At 39.1% G+C, this 15918-nt stretch overlaps 2 protein-coding genes and 1 long non-coding RNA gene across 9 annotated transcripts in view; 1 reads left to right on the top strand and 2 right to left on the bottom strand.

The window, feature by feature from the left end:
- Window positions 1-8112, bottom strand: part of susd2 (sushi domain containing 2) — a 59120-nt gene extending 51008 nt beyond the window's left edge. For 2 of the 5 annotated variants that reach the window (XM_065250836.2, XM_065250837.2), the window contains exons 1-4: window positions 7955-8112; window positions 7635-7833; window positions 4260-4408; window positions 566-733 (exon numbers count right to left, since the gene is read on the bottom strand). In XM_065250836.2, the coding sequence (XP_065106908.1) occupies window positions 566-733; window positions 4260-4408; window positions 7635-7833; window positions 7955-8027 (589 nt within the window). In that variant the 5' untranslated portion in view covers window positions 8028-8112. Of the gene's footprint in view, window positions 1-565; window positions 734-4259; window positions 4409-4522; window positions 4619-5674; window positions 5809-7634; window positions 7834-7954 lie in introns of those variants that run through there. The other 3 variants (XM_073814733.1, XM_073814734.1, XM_065250839.2) reach the window with 3 other exon arrangements.
- Window positions 8113-9505: 1393 nt separating this feature from the next.
- slc39a14 (solute carrier family 39 member 14) overlaps window positions 9506-15918 on the bottom strand; it is a 30952-nt gene continuing 24539 nt past the window's right edge. For all 3 annotated transcript variants that reach the window (XM_065250842.1, XM_065250841.1, XM_065250840.1), the window contains exons 6-9: window positions 14163-14354; window positions 13503-13722; window positions 13159-13343; window positions 9506-12145 (exon numbers count right to left, since the gene is read on the bottom strand). In XM_065250842.1, the coding sequence (XP_065106914.1) occupies window positions 11993-12145; window positions 13159-13343; window positions 13503-13722; window positions 14163-14354 (750 nt within the window). In that variant the 3' untranslated portion in view covers window positions 9506-11992. The remainder of the gene's footprint in view (window positions 12146-13158; window positions 13344-13502; window positions 13723-14162; window positions 14355-15918) is intronic.
- The window catches only part of LOC135732619 (uncharacterized), a 7338-nt gene continuing 5673 nt past the window's right edge, over window positions 14254-15918 (top strand). Inside the window, exon 1 of the long non-coding RNA XR_010526785.2 lies at window positions 14254-14389. This is a non-coding gene — a long non-coding RNA (uncharacterized lncRNA). The remainder of the gene's footprint in view (window positions 14390-15918) is intronic.

Raw genomic sequence — 15918 nt, 5'->3', positions numbered from 1 at the left:
TAATCTATCTTAATTTATCTGGTTTGCACTTTATATAGATCATGTGTGCATACACTATAAACACTTGGGTGAATCACAAAACATGTCCAGTCACCACACAATGACTTTTTATGCCACTTTTTGGATAATATTGCCAAATGATTTAACATTAAACCCAAAAGAATACAAAAGTACATTTTACTCAAAAAAATTACGCTGAGACCATTACATTACCAGATTTTAGAGGTCAGGAAATGTTGTAATGCAATAAACTGGCTTTATGTGATTTATACAAAATTGTATTATTTCCTGTCATTAGATTTTTTGGTGAACCATGACCGAGACATGGTTTATGATAATTAAACTGTTATGATACTGGCTTATATCTTGTGAAAAGTTTAAACGTCACTTACAGGCTGTAAACCATCTGTATTGCTCAGGGTTAATTTTATTAACAGTGTACATTTGACTTTCTTTTGCTTGTTGAGATTTTACTTGACATAAAATTATTTTAAACAACAAACACTAAATTAAAAACAACCTACTTAACAAATCATTTTGACTTATTCAGCTGTGCTTTACTCACCAGTCTCATTGTAACCCCACAGTTCGATGTTCACTTTCTCTGAGTTTATGAGAGATGACATCCATCTCATCTCTAAATCTCCACCGACCTTAGGGGTACCGTAGTATTGCCACTTCTTTTCATCCTGCAGCGTGATCTTGTATAAAAAGTCCAGCTTACTGTGATGAACTATAAATTAGAGAACCAATGAATACAAAATGTTTTCTACATTAAGACAAAAATGATTCAATAAACTTAGTAAGTAACAAGTAAGATATCGCATATAACAAGATTGAGCACGATGAATAGGGGACAATGCAATGCTCAATATGGCCACTCTTCTGGTGATGTAAGATCCGCCTTCCAGTTACCTTTAAAGTACACAATATCCTTAAAGGGACACTTCACTTAAAAAAAAAATTAAGGACTTTTCTGTCGTAACATGGCTGCAGGATGTGCAATGATATTAAGCAGTGCCCGAAAATAGTCCCCTGCTATTGAAAGATACTAAGGGGACTATTTTCAACTGCTGCGTAATATCATTGCGCCTCCTGCAGCCATGTTACAAAAAGTCTTTAATTATTACGCCAGAATGAGAGTGTAGTTCCTAGCCATATCGGCCTAGAAAATCGCAACTTTAAATTTTCCGTCGGTCTTAGTACACAATGTAACTACAGAAGAGTCAAGTTTTAAATAGGAAAAATATCAAAACTCTTTGGATATTTTTTAGGCGTGATGCTAATGGTCTAATCAGATTCAATGGATTATGCTAAGCTATGCTAAAAGTGGAAGCGCCAGACTCTGAATGGATTCCAAAATGGTACAAATCAAATATTTAACTCTAGGGAAGCTGGAAAATGAGCATATTTTAAAAAAAGTGGAGTGTCGCTTTATGGTACAGTAATGTATCCAAAAAGGTACAACATTGCTGTCAGGAAATGGGGTAACACAAAACACGAACCCAGATGCGGACGTAACAAAAAGGGAATTTATTACAAAACAGGGGAAAAACCAGGAAAACAAAACCCACGAGGGGGCAAAACAAGACAAGGGAAGACAACACTAAACTAACACTAAACTTAACAAAAACTAACAATAACTTTCAATACATTAAACAGAACAAGACTTAAATATATACAAAACTTACTGGAACCGACAGGGCAAGAAACAAGCATGGGACAAGGCATGAAACAAGACGAACGTGCACTAGACAACAAACACAAGGACTCTTAAATAGGGAGAAAGTAAATTACATACAGCTGAAAATAATCACGAGTAAGGGATCGGGGAAAAAGTGACGAGACCCGGGAAATGCGTGGTCGAAATAAACCAATACTACAACCACACACTTCCCACATAGAACATATGTACTGTCAGAACCCTGCCATGCTAAACTAGACTAAAATACCAACAGGATCCGGCAGGATTCTGACAGTACGCCCCCCTCCAAAAGGCGGCTACTAGACGCCTTCGAAGGGGGAACACTAAACACGGGACAAGACGGACTGCATACATGACATGAACCATGAAAACATAACAAATAACATTAGGGGCAAACAAGACATAACAATGACTGGATTGGGATGGGACAATAAAAATAATAAACAAGGGAGGGGGGGTGGGGGAACACAAAAGTTCATAGGGGGTGGTCCAGGGTGGGAGGGTGGGGAAAGAGTCTGGGTGGACTTCGGGAGAGTCCCGGGATGACCATGGCCAAAAATGGCAAAGTCTGGCTGGGGTGGCGCTGACTGCGCCCACGGCTGGGGTTGCGCTGGTTGCGCCCACGGCTGGGGTTGCGCTGGCTGCGCACAAGGCTGGGGTTGCGCTGGCTGCGCCCACGGCTGGGGTTGCGCTGGCTGCGCACACGGCTGGGGTTGCGCTGGCTGCGCACAAGGCTGGGGCTGCGCTGGCGGCGCACACGGCTGGGGCTGCGCTGGCGGCGCACAAGGCTGGGGTTGCGCTGGCGGCGCACAAGGCTGGGGTTGCGCTGGCGGCGCACAAGGCTGGGGCTGCGCTGGCGGCGCACATGGCTGGGGCTGCGCTGGCGTCTGCGTCGAAGCCTCTGGGCGTTCTGGACGCTCTGGCGGCTGCGTCGACGGCTCTGGGCGCTCTGGACGCTCTGGCGGCTGCGTCGACGGCTCTGGGCGCTCTGGACGCTCTGGCGGCTGCGTCGACGGCTCTGGGCGCTCTGGACGCTCTGGCGGCTGCGTCGACGGCTCTGGGCGCTCTGGACGCTCTGGCGGCTGCGTCGACGGCTCTGGGCGCTCTGGACGCTCTGGCGGCTGCGTCGACGGCTCTGGGCGCTCTGGACGCTCTGGCGGCTGCGTCGACGGCTCTGGGCGCTCTGGACGCTCTGGCGGCTGCGTCGACGGCTCTGGGCGCTCTGGACGCTCTGGCGGCTGCGTCGACGGCTCTGGGCGCTCTGGACGCTCTGGCGGCTGCGTCGACGGCTCTGGGCGCTCTAGACGCTCTGGCCGCTCTGGTAGCTGGGTCGGATCCCCCTTCCTCCTGTTCTTCTTCCTCCGGTTCCTGAGTACGGGAAGTGTAGCAGGAAGAACAGGGGTAGGTGTGGGTAAGACAGGTGTGTGTGAGCCCCTCGGAGTCGGAGAGGCGGGGACCGAACTCCCCAGTCTAATTGATCCCGTGATGAAACCCCTCGGAACCGATGGCGGTGGACCGGCTGCCGGCTCCTCCTCCCGGGGTCTTTGCTGTGGTTCGAGACGGTCCACCATCTCCCAAAATGGTAAGGAGATGAGACCCGCTCGTTCCGAAATAGGAGGAGGGTTATCGAGGCCGGCCAGGAGGTATCGGTTGACCATCCGATCCGGAAAGCACGCCCTTCTGTCCAGGACCTTCTGGGCATAGCTATGCAGGCCGAGTCCCTTTTGTGGTGGAAAAAACCCAAACCCGGAACGTGACTCTGCGGTAAGGGCATTCCACCAAATTGGATCCTCGGCCATAGTCCGCTGGGTTCTTTATTGGCACGTTCGTTCTGTCAGGAAATGGGGTAACACAAAACACGAACCCAGATGCGGACGTAACAAAAAGGGAATTTATTACAAAACAGGGGAAAAACCAGGAAAACAAAACCCACGAGGGGGCAAAACAAGACAAGGGAAGACAACACTAAACTAACACTAAACTTAACAAAAACTAACAATAACTTTCAATACATTAAACAGAACAAGACTTAAATATATACAAAACTTACTGGAACCGACAGGGCAAGAAACAAGCATGGGACAAGGCATGAAACAAGACGAACGTGCACTAGACAACAAACACAAGGACTCTTAAATAGGGAGAAAGTAAATTACATACAGCTGAAAATAATCACGAGTAAGGGATCGGGGAAAAAGTGACGAGACCCGGGAAATGCGTGGTCGAAATAAACCAATACTACAACCACACACTTCCCACATAGAACATATGTACTGTCAGAACCCTGCCATGCTAAACTAGACTAAAATACCAACAGGATCCGGCAGGATTCTGACAATTGCATTATGTTTAGTATACCTGTAAAGTGACAAAACAGAGCCTTAGGGTACCATCCAGCAATAGAAAAGATACAGTTTTGTACCTTTTTTTGCAGTGTAAAAAGTTAATTTTTATTTTGCGATTTACTATCACGTTGTTTATACGCATACAGTACAAGATCATTTGTTACAATATAAATTAAACATTTTTGGGCTCAAATGTGTCTGTAGCTCACCTGACATCCATCTTCCAGATCTATCATAATTGACTCCGTCCGTGGAAACCTCAAAAGGGATCCAGCCCAACTCATACAGCATAGGAGAGATACAATGACCCGTGCCATTCCCATCCACGTAGCCCTCCGTCAAAATCTCAGACTTAAACCTGAGAGAGATACAAGCTGTGTTCAACAATGATGCAGATTCAAGTTTGTATAAGAAACATTTATATATTTTATTTTATCTTATGTTGTAGCCTTCACCAAGGCCACTGTTGTACCAATGAACTTTATGACTCAGATGCTGTCCTCGATGATTTGGAGGAAAAAAATTCATGACTCAAATAATTTTTTAGAACAACCTTCAGTTGAAATCCCTATAAGACGAAAACATTATACTTTATATGATTATATTTGTATTTTGCCACAAATATAGTACATTTATTACTGTATAAAATGACTAACATTATTCTTCCATAGATTAAAATATTTATAAGTAATAACAATTACTTTTCAGTCTTACTCTAAATATTGCATAATTCTGTGCAAACTACATGATAAAACACAGTAGTATATTTTAGCAATTATTACTGTAGTAAATTGCTATAAAATTCCTATAAAGATACAGAATAGTGTTTTCTTTTTCTAGTAAATACTACGTACTTACCACATGCTTAGCTCAATAATTCACTATAGTAAAACTATGAATACTATACATATTACTGTAGTACATTTTAACATATTGTAGCAATTACTTTAAAGGCACACAAGGCAAGTCTGAGTATTATTTCTCTACTAGCTCCCCCTAGTGTCTGGGAGTAAATGCTTTCTACATCTAACCCCTCGTTCAGACAGCCAACGACAAGCAGTAGCAGAGCGACGCAATCTCATTCATTTCAATGGAAACCTGGTGACTTCCGGCGACACGAGCGACAGTGACCGTTGGCGACCGTATGGGCGTGTCCAGCGACGCAAGAAAGTTAAGAAAAGTTTAACTTTATGCAAATGTCGAGCGACTTTCGGGAGCGACTACCAATGAGAACAAAGCAGTGGAGTTCACGTCACCCTTCTCTCGTCAGTTACTGGCGTGGATGGTACTCATTTGTTTATGACAAGCAGATTTAGAAACGCCTCATTGAAAGAGACAAGCGACACACAGCGATAACGTTGCTGGCTGTCTGAACGAGGGGAAAGACTTTACAAGACTGAAGGACACCGGGTCGGATACAGCGAACTTGCAAGTGGGGTATTCTTCCTACAGACGGTAGGGGCGGGCGAGAGAGTCTTCATTCGTCATGTAATGAGTCATTTAACCATATACCGACTTACGAAGATGATTTATTAACATAAAAATGCTGCCTTGTGTCCCTTTAATATAAAACACTTATAGTACAATTTACTATATTTTAACACAGCAAATACAATACACTCACCTAAAGGATTATTAGGAACACCTGTTAAATTTCCCATTAGTGCAATTATCTAATCAACCAATCACAAACATGGCAGTAGCTTCAATGCATTTAGGGGTGTGGTCCTGGTCAAGACAATCTCCTGAACTCCAAACTGAATGTCAGAATGGAAAAGAAAGGTGATTTAAGCAATTTTGAGCATGGCATGGTTGTTGGTGCCAGACGGGCCAGTCTGCTCAGTTACCCACAACCATTTCTAGGGTTTACAAAGAATGGTGTGAAAAGGGAAGAACATCCAGTATGCGGCAGTCCTGTGGGCGAAAATGCCTTGTTGATGCTAGAGGTCAGAGGAGAATGGGCCGACTGATTCAAGCTGATAGAAGAGCAAATTTGTCTGAAATAACCACTTGTTACAACCGAGGTATGCAGCAAAGCATTTGTGAAGCCACAACACGCACAACCTTGAGGCGGATGGGCTACAACAGCAGAAGACCCCACCAAGTACCACTCATCTCCACTACAAATAGGAAAAAGAGGCTACAATTTGCATGAGCTCACCAAAATTGGACAGTGAAGATTGGAAAAATGTTAATGAGTCTTGATTTCTGTTGCGACAGAGTCAGAATTTGGTGTAAACAGAATGAGAGCATGGATCCGTCATGCCTTGTTACCATTGTGCAGGCTGGTGGTGTAATTGTGTGGGGGATGTTTTCTTGGCACACTGTTTTCTAGGCCCCCTTAGTGCCAATTGGGCATTGTTTAAATGCCATGGCCTACCTGAGCATTGTTTCTGACCATGTCCATCCCTTTATGACCACCATCTACCCATCCTCTGATGGCTACTTCCAGCAGGATAAAACAACATGTCACAAAGCTTGAATTATTTCAAATTGGTTTCTTGAACATGACAATGAGTTCACTGTACTAAAATGGCCCCCACAGTCACCAGATCTCAACCCAATATAGCATCTTTGGGATGTGGTGGACCGGGAGCTTCGTGCCCTGGATGTGCATCCCACAAATCTCCATCAACTGCAAGATGCTATCCTATCAATATGGGCCAACATTTCTAAAAAATGCTTTCAGCACCTTGTTGAATCAATGCCACGTAGAATTAAGGCAGTTCTGAAGACGAAAAGGGGTCAAACACAGTATTAGTATGGTGTTCCTAATAATCCTTTAGGTGAGTGTAGTATACCAAAGTATTTTTTAATGCGGGAAATCCGGGAATGTAGAAAATAGATTAAATATTACATTTTACAAACCAGTCACTAGATATGGTATTTGAACAGTTTTACCTTGTTTGTAACTTTAATTATTTATGAACACCCACATGAAAAAAATACTGTAGTTCACTTTAGTATTTATTATAGTAAACTGCAGTAAAATTCCTAGATACTGTAATGTTTTTGAACCTTACCATAGTAAAAAATAAAGTATACTACAGTTTACGGTTTATCCATTTAGGCCTACTACAGTATGCAGTAGTAGTAGGCCTTTATATTATCAAAGTAATATATTACAGTATAAACAATTTACAAGTAAATACTAAAGTCATTTGCATACATCATAATCTTTATAATGTAAGCAATAGCAAAATGATTATATGTGTCATGTTATACAAACAGTATTGTAACAGTTCGACTTAGTTACTTTAAACGTCGTAGTCATATGGTTTGTATGCTTCCTACACGATCTGAAGTAGTATTTACTATAGTAAACTGTGGTAAAATTCCTATATACTGTATTTTAAATCTAACCATAGTAAATATTAAATATAAATAAATGTATTAATTAAACAAACAAAATAATTACCTTAATTACAGTATTAGTCTATGGAAATGTATACATGATCTTTTTAAGCTAATAATGAAAGCAATTGCAAAATTATTTAATTCGTCCTCTTATACAAACCGCATTGTGATTTTAATTTGTTTATAAGCAGTGTGATTTGTGTGCTTCAGATTTGTGGCATACTTACCTACATGTCAGGCTAATGTTTGGCTCAAAAATAGCGTGGAGAATTTGAAATTCAGTTCCTCCAAACAAAGATCCGGAGTATGGTGTTATGTCGAGGCAAAACTGTTTATAATCTGAGCAGCAATCTTTTAAAGATTCACATGTTGAGTGACAGGAGCATGTGTTCAACTTCTTACCGCAGCTGCGCGCACACGACTGGGCTACATGGAAAACACATGGCATTGCATTAGAAAGCACTGCGTTTAAAAGTCTTAAATGGAGAAAATATAATTTTTTTCACTGCATTATATAAGTATTTGATCCAGTGTATGAAGAACTTACCAGCATTTCTGGGCAACAACTGAAGCAGCACTATGAAAATAAAGAGGATTTTGTTCTGGGATTTGTACAACATAGCTTCTTCCTCGAAAGCCCTGAGATGTTTATACTAACAACTGGCGTGGTATGAGACCCGCGCGGTCCACACAGTCATGACATTGTGACAAAGGTCTCGCTTTCTGTTCAAAGGTAAGTTAACTGTTTAATAGCCAGAGGGACGCCCCTGATGGCATGCTAAAAGAGATAAACAGTCCTGGCACAAGATATACAAACATATTCATGGCTTGTGTTAAACATTAGCATTGTACGTGTAATAAAGTTTTTGGACTTGTTTAACATAAACATAAAGTTCAATGGGCTGAAAAAATTGAACCTTCAAAATAAAAGTCCTAAATAAACGTTATGTTAATTTTGTATGTTAACTCGAAAGATATTTGTCTGTCAGAGGTTCACTGCCAAAAAAGATTTTCAAGAAAAAATTCTTAGTATTTTTGTCTTGTTTTCAGTAAAAATATCTAAAAATTCTTAAATCGAGGTGTTTTTTCTTGATGAGCAAAATTACTTCAGAAAATAAGTCTAGTTTTTAAGACCAAAAAAAAATCACATTTAAGTGATTTTGTGCATAAAACAAGCAAAATAATCTGCCAATGGGGTAAGCAAATTTTTCTTGAATTTAGTGTTCTCAAGAAAAATGTTCAAGATGTTTTGCTTAGCCCATTGTCAGATTGTTTTGCTCGTTTTATGCACAAAATCACTTCAATTTGATATTTTTGGTCTAAAAACTAGACTTATTTTCTTGGGTTGTTTTGCTCATCAAGAAAAAACATCTTAATTTAAGAATTTTTAGATATTTTTACTGAAAACAAGACAAAAATACAAATAATTTTTTTTCTTGAAAATCATTTTTTGCCGTGTACAAACTAGTTAAATTAGCATGCAATATTAATAATTTAAATTATGAATAAATACATTATTATTATTATTATTAGCATTTAGCAAAGATAAATATGATTAATATCACAAGGTTACTACATTAATACTTTGTAAAAGTTTTTATAAAAAAATATATATACACTGCAAAAAAATGACTTTCACTTAGTATTTATGTCTTGTTTTCAGTAAAAATATCTAAAAATTCTTAAATTAAGATGATGAACAAAATGACCTGGGAAAATAAGTCTAGTTTTTAGACAAAAAATATGGCATTTGAGTGAATTTGTGCTTAAAACAAGCAAAAAATTATTGAATTAAGTGTACTTTTTCATTAACACTTATTAAAAAAACAATCTTATTCCATTGGCAGATTTTTTTGCTTGTTGTAAGCAATAAAAACTAGACCCATTTTCCTAGGTCATATTGCTTATCAAGTAAATACATCTTATTTAAGAATTTTTAGATAGTTTTTCTGACAAAAATACTAAGTAATAAAGTTATTGGTGTAGTGTATATACAAATTATTTGCAACAAATGAAATGCCAATGCCAATCCATATTAACCAATATTAAAATTACATGTTACCTTATAACAAAATAATCAACATAAAACATCTACAAATGAATGATAAGAAACTTTTTTTATTAGTTAAAAATCATTTCTTCACAGCACAATGAGCTGAAACCCCTTGGCCTAAAATTTCAAATAAAAGATAAAAGAAAAAAACATTACCAGCAGATTTCACACGTTGCACAATTGCATCACAATTCACACAACACTTGAGACATTTAGCGTTGTTAAAATATTTCCTTCATAATAACCTGATACCTTCTACTAAAACAAATGAGATGTTCACTGATTTGCTCACATACGCTTTTACAGCAACAAATATAAAACAACCCCCATTTGTCATTTAAATACCGTTATTTATAACAATAAACAGAAAACAACTTTAAAATCACAAATGACCAGTGACACATTTTACACTAAACTTTAAATATTACTATTTTAAAATGAGGTACAAAAATCTAAAACTTTTCTCTTTAAGGCATAAACTCACTTCAGAGGACATGTCTCAATGCATAGATATTAGACGCAAGCTGAAACCATGTTGCAACCTGTGATGCCCTACAAAGTCAAATGTAATACATACACAAAGGGAATTTACTCTGATGGTCTAAATAGCACAAAAAATGGTCCTGGAAAAATGTTACTTTGATTTGCCAAATGTATGTGCAAGTACAAAGGGTACAGTCTATATAGAGCTACTGTATATAATTACTTTCAATAAAATGAACAAGACAACAATTGTAACCATTTCTTCCTTAGCACACTGGGAAGTCAGTTTTATAAATGCACATTACAAATGAAGTAATGCATTTTCAGCTAACAACATTATTTAACCAACATGGATAACAAGTGATGAATGTATAATGGAAGAATATGTTATATGCGGAAGACAAAGATGATACAGCCTGTTTACAAGGAAAAGCCTAGATCTGAATGGATCTAGACCATGAGCGAATGCGGACAAGAAAACAGACAGGCTCACCTCTTCAAAAATGGCAAAGTTTTTCCTAACCAAGTAAATTCTGTTCTGCTGCATAGAAAATGTAACATATCTATATCGTTATGTATAAATAAATACTCCCAATGACTTATAAAGCTTAAGTCATCTACAGGTAGATATTAATTAAATAATAAAGTTCTTTACATAAAGAACACTAAACAAGCTCAGTTATAAGGAATGATACGTGATTTAACTTACAGTCTTGCCTGAATTGCTAATTTCTTACAATGGTAACAATCAAATGAAAGATGGGGAAAAATGAAAATGTCAGTATTTTCAAGTGCAACTATATATATAAAATAGATGCAATTCAGTTTATTGTGTTAAACCTAAGGAAAACATATTTCTTCTTTGTGTTTCATCAGGAATGTCTATATGTTTTAATAATGGTGGTTTTCGATTCGAATAACTTTTCTGATTTGTAATACAACAAATTGCATATTTTAAACATTAATTTAAAAGTCACTGTGGTATTTTGTTTATCACAAAAGCCACTAACAAGTTGCCAAATAAAAGCATATTTACCATAAGTATGTCAGCTGACATGACAAAAGCTCTGCTAAGGGGGAAAATAATGCTAATTTTTCTATTTAACCCTTTACAATCCATCCATCCATTCAACTGTTTCTTTGTCTGTAAATAATACATAGGGTTTAACAAATAAAACATAAGAAAGTCTAAATTCATTTGGTTTCAAAACAATTGATACATAAAAAGGAAAAAGATTCACCACTTATTCTGGTCATATAAAAAGTTGGTGGAGATCTTTCAAGAAAAACTTAGGTCTCAGCATCTCTGACAAAGAGGTTAAACACAAACAACAATATCAAAAAATAAGTGCCACTAAGTGATTTGTTTGTTTTCAACTCCATCATTTTTTTTTTCACTAATATGGAATGACATTGGGAAAACTAGTAGAAATAATAAAAAAATAACGGACATGAAGTAACTAAAATAGCTACTTACAGTGTGCAACTGTATCTGTGTAACTTAACTATACTAAAACTACATTGTTTTTGTCTTTTTTTTTTATTTCCCGGTAAACTAACAAAAACATTTTGCACTGGAATCAGTTTGACTAGCCTTCATTTGACCAGTTTAAAGAAAGGAGCATGCAAAGTATTTGGTGTACACTCCTCGTGTCACGTTAATCAATGCCAAAAAGATTAAAACAGTACAAATGATTACAAATTCCCAGATGTTTAGTGGGGTTGTTGAATCTGCAAAGCAGATAAAAATCGAAGTATCTTAAAGCTTCTTTTGAGGCAAAGGAAAAAGTCAAGGCCTAAACTAGACAAACGACAGATGATCTATCCACAAATCCTTGGTTGTGAATGAATCTAAATATGTCAGTCAAACTTCAAGCATCATTCAAACAGTCCGGGGTGTAATGTGAGCCCAAAATACACCCATACGAATTTTTGTCCTGACCTAGTCCAGCTGGGCTTTAAAACAAGCCAGCACTGCTGAAGGTTTAGCCCAGTAGGTCCAGATACCATGTTAGTCTTTTGGTTGTCAGTTTGTAGTTAGGTCCTCTGCTATTCAAGCTGTATCTGTCCAGAGTAGATAGTGAGTATAAGCATGATGGTAAAACCAGTGAGCAGCCCAGCGTTCTGGATGGCAAAAGTGACCAGAGAGGCAGTTCCTCCTGCTTCCTCTTCCTCACGGCTTACTTCATTCATCTCTGGAAACTGCAGAGACGGGAAAGAAAAATAAATTAACAGCATTGCTTTGTAAATGATAATATTGTTGTAAATGTTTTTGCATTTTTATGTTCCTGTATAGTTAAGCCGGTTCAAAGCGCACGTGTGAGCAGTGCACAGGGTTACCACACCTTAGTTAACTTCAAATTCAAGGACCTTTCAAGGACTGTCCAGCTCTCAAATTCAAGGACTAAATGGGGGGACAAATTTCAAGTGAGAGCAAGGTTACATCATGTTACCTTTTGAGAAACATTGTTACAGTTCCCTTTCGAGTGAACTCGCGCTGCGTCAATGCGGTGACACTTTGGGGACGCCTCCAGGGGTAAGTGCGTCTGAATGTGTATATAAAATTCAACCAATGGTGAGGCTTAACAACAAAGCCAGGAAGTATATCGCTATCTGAAATATTGCCAAAGACGGCGTAACAGGGACACAGGAAGTATGGAAAGGGAGATACAGCGTCTCGTTCCCTTCTCAGGGAACAACAGTTACATACGTAACCCGAGACATTTTCATGTGTCAAACACAACTATGCAAAAAAGCATTTTGATATGAATCAACATTCGCATACAGAAGATATAAGCATGTAAAGGGAACAGTATAGCACATGTGCTTAAAAAGTCTAGAATTTTTATGGTATTATCCTACACAAATAAGCATTTTTCTAGAAAATTTCTTGCATAAAAAAGATTCAAGCACTTTCAATGACCTGCATCTATGCATGTATATTTTAAAAAACTCCCAGGGCCTTGAATTCCCCCCCCAGATTCACAAACTTTCAAGGATTTCAAGGACCCGTGGGAACCCTGAGTACGTAAGCGGCTAAATTTTTTTTTAAAGTTCGTCAGTACTCTCGTAGCAGGAGCGGCGCTGTAGCAGCAGTGAAGCACAATGGCCACGTGCGGCAAACGCTCTCCTAATGTTCTGCTCACACGTGCGGTGTAAAACATGCGTTAAAGTTATTTTCAAAGCCAGCAAGAGACCAAAATTATGCCTCTTACCATATCAGCCAGCGCTATGTAGAGGAACATGCCCCCAGCTAAAGCAAAGATCCAGTTCGGAGAGAATTGATTCCCGGCCAGGATGCCGAAGCCCATGCCCAGATAACAGCAGCACGCTGATATGAAGTTGAAGAACAGTGCCTGCTGAATGCTCATGCCAGCATTTAGCAAGATTACAAAATCGCCTAGACACAAAAAGCAGAAGCGAACTGAAATTACATAGACTGAACATCACTTTGTGGAAAATTCAGACTTAGTCAGGACAAAAAGACAAGGTTTCACACTACATTTTACGAGTTGAACAAAGAGTTAAAGTGTGTGCTACGGCTTAAAGTAATTCTCACCCAGTTCATGCGGAAACTCCTCACACAGAATGGCGACAGAAGTACTGATCCCCTGAAACACAGATGCAGTGAAAGAGGCACCGATTGCTAGGCCATCTATAAAATTATGCAGACCGTCACTCAGAGTGATCATCCATGCCAAAGTCCCGATGTCAGAGTACGCCTGGCCCTTCAGCCAATAGCATCCACCCGTTCTGGCTCCACCTGAACTCTGTGTGTCCTGCATCAGGGATGTCAACACAAGAAGAGGTCAGAAGGTGTACAAAATTAACAGACATTTATGAGCAGTTTGAGGTTAATGGTGTCAAAAGATTAATAAGGACAAAAGGATATCTTATTTTCGGAGCTCTTTAAGTAAGACATAATGTATAGGCCAGTTGTTATGAAAGAAATACGCCCCCAAAGTTTGATCAGGGGGCTTATTCTATGGATTATTTTAACATCTATATTAGTTAGAAATATGTACACAAAATGTAAAAAACTAATTTGAACAAAACTCAGATCACAAGGGGGTGCTCTTTCCTCCTCGAATGAGAGTTACACCAAATGAGCTGTTAAAATCAAGCACTACAACAAATCTAATTGTAGACAACTTTTGCACAGTACTGTATCATGTTAATAAATTCAGAGTAAAATAATTAAATGTTTGTTTTTTGTCACCTGTACTGTCTGCTCTGTGCTTAGCATCTTGTCGTCCTCTCCGACCCCTCTGACTTCACCGTCTACTCTTGGTGAAGATGCTCCACCAGCCTCTCCATTCTGCAGTTTCTCCATAACGCCATCCTCCAGATCACCATTAGAGCTGGCATAGTGCTCTGTGGGGAAGTGACTGTGGCCGTGGCCATGTGCTCCCTATTCAGACAAAAGGAGGGAGAGACAAGGAATAAGTACGTTTGCAAAACCATTTCTCACACAAGAGGGTGCTGTTTTTCCAAAACTCTTGACAGTTAATGATTAATGCACAGCATGTACATTCATTCATTCATTCACATTTATGCATTTGCCAGACGCTTTTATCCAACGCAACTTACAGTGCATTACAAGGTATATATTTTTAATAAGAATGCGTGTGCCTTGGGTTCAAACCCATGACCTTTTGGCCTGCTAACACAGTGCTCTAGCACAGGGCTATACAGGAGCACATTCATGTTGCTTTTCATTCATGATTTCCACATACAAAACAGGTTCATCAGGCCAAACCATGACTTGACATGAATTTTTTTCTCAGGATTTTAGCCTTGTGTAATTGTATTGCTAATATATAAAAAGTTTGATATGCATAATTGCTCACGGTCTGACTGCACACCTACACTGTAAATTGTCCAAAATTGGTCCTAAACTGTCACTCGGGCAGTACCCTTTAAAAAGGTCTTAAAGGGATAGTTCGGCCAAAAATGATATTAAACCCATGATTTACTCACCCCCAAGCTGTCCGAGTTGCATATGTCCATCGTTTTTCAGACAAACACATTTTCGGATATTTTAGAAAATGTTTTAGATCTTTCAGTTGATTAAATGTAATGTTACGGGGTCCACGACCTTCAAGTCCAAAAAAAGTGCGTCCATCCTTCACAAAATAAATCCAAACGGCTCCAGGATGATAAACAAAGGTCTTCTGAGGGTAATCCACGCGGTGTTGTTCTAGAAATATCCATATTTAAAACTTTATTAACGTAAATAACTACCTTCCAGTAGCGCCGCCATCTTAGACTCCTCTGTATTCAGCAGAGAGTATTAGCGTAGTGTACGCACTTTTCTTAGTGACGTATGACAAATTCGGAGGGCGGGGGCACAGAGCAGCAGCAGAGTAACCTCCGTAGGCTGCGTAAGCTCTCATCCAGAATGCGGACGCGACTAAGATGGCGGCGCTACCGGAAGGTAGTTATTTACGTTAATAAAGTTTTAAATATGGATATTTCTACAACAACACCGCGCGGATTACCCTCAGAAGACCTTTGTTTATCATCCTGGAGCCGTTTGGATTTATTTTGTGAAGGATGGACGGACTTTTTTTGGACTTGGAAGGTTGTGGACCCCGTAACATTACATTTAATCAACTGAAAGATCTAAAAAATTTTCTAAAATATCCAAAAATGTGTTTGTCTGAAAAACGATGGACATATGCAACTCGGACAGCTTGGGGGTGAGTAAATCATGGGTTTAATATCATTTTTGGCCGAACTATCCCTTCAATATGTACACCATTTAAGTACATGTATATGAAGAGTTTGGTTCCAAAACGCGATAAACGGCATTTAAAATAAATTTGGTCACCACCAAAATCAGTATTGTATCAGGCCAGTATTACTTTTGATGGCGTTGATAAACCTGCGGGGGTTTTCTGTGTTTTCCGGGAAAGAAATGTAAGCCACTCGGGCTACAGAAAAATGCCGGCTTGTTAACCAGACAGCATCAA

Source organism: Paramisgurnus dabryanus, chromosome 5 (assembly GCF_030506205.2).
Source record: "Paramisgurnus dabryanus chromosome 5, PD_genome_1.1, whole genome shotgun sequence".
NCBI classification, from domain to species: Eukaryota; Metazoa; Chordata; class Actinopteri; order Cypriniformes; family Cobitidae; genus Paramisgurnus; species Paramisgurnus dabryanus.
Note: the sequence above shows the minus strand (reverse complement) of the source record. Positions and strands in the feature narration are given on the sequence as shown.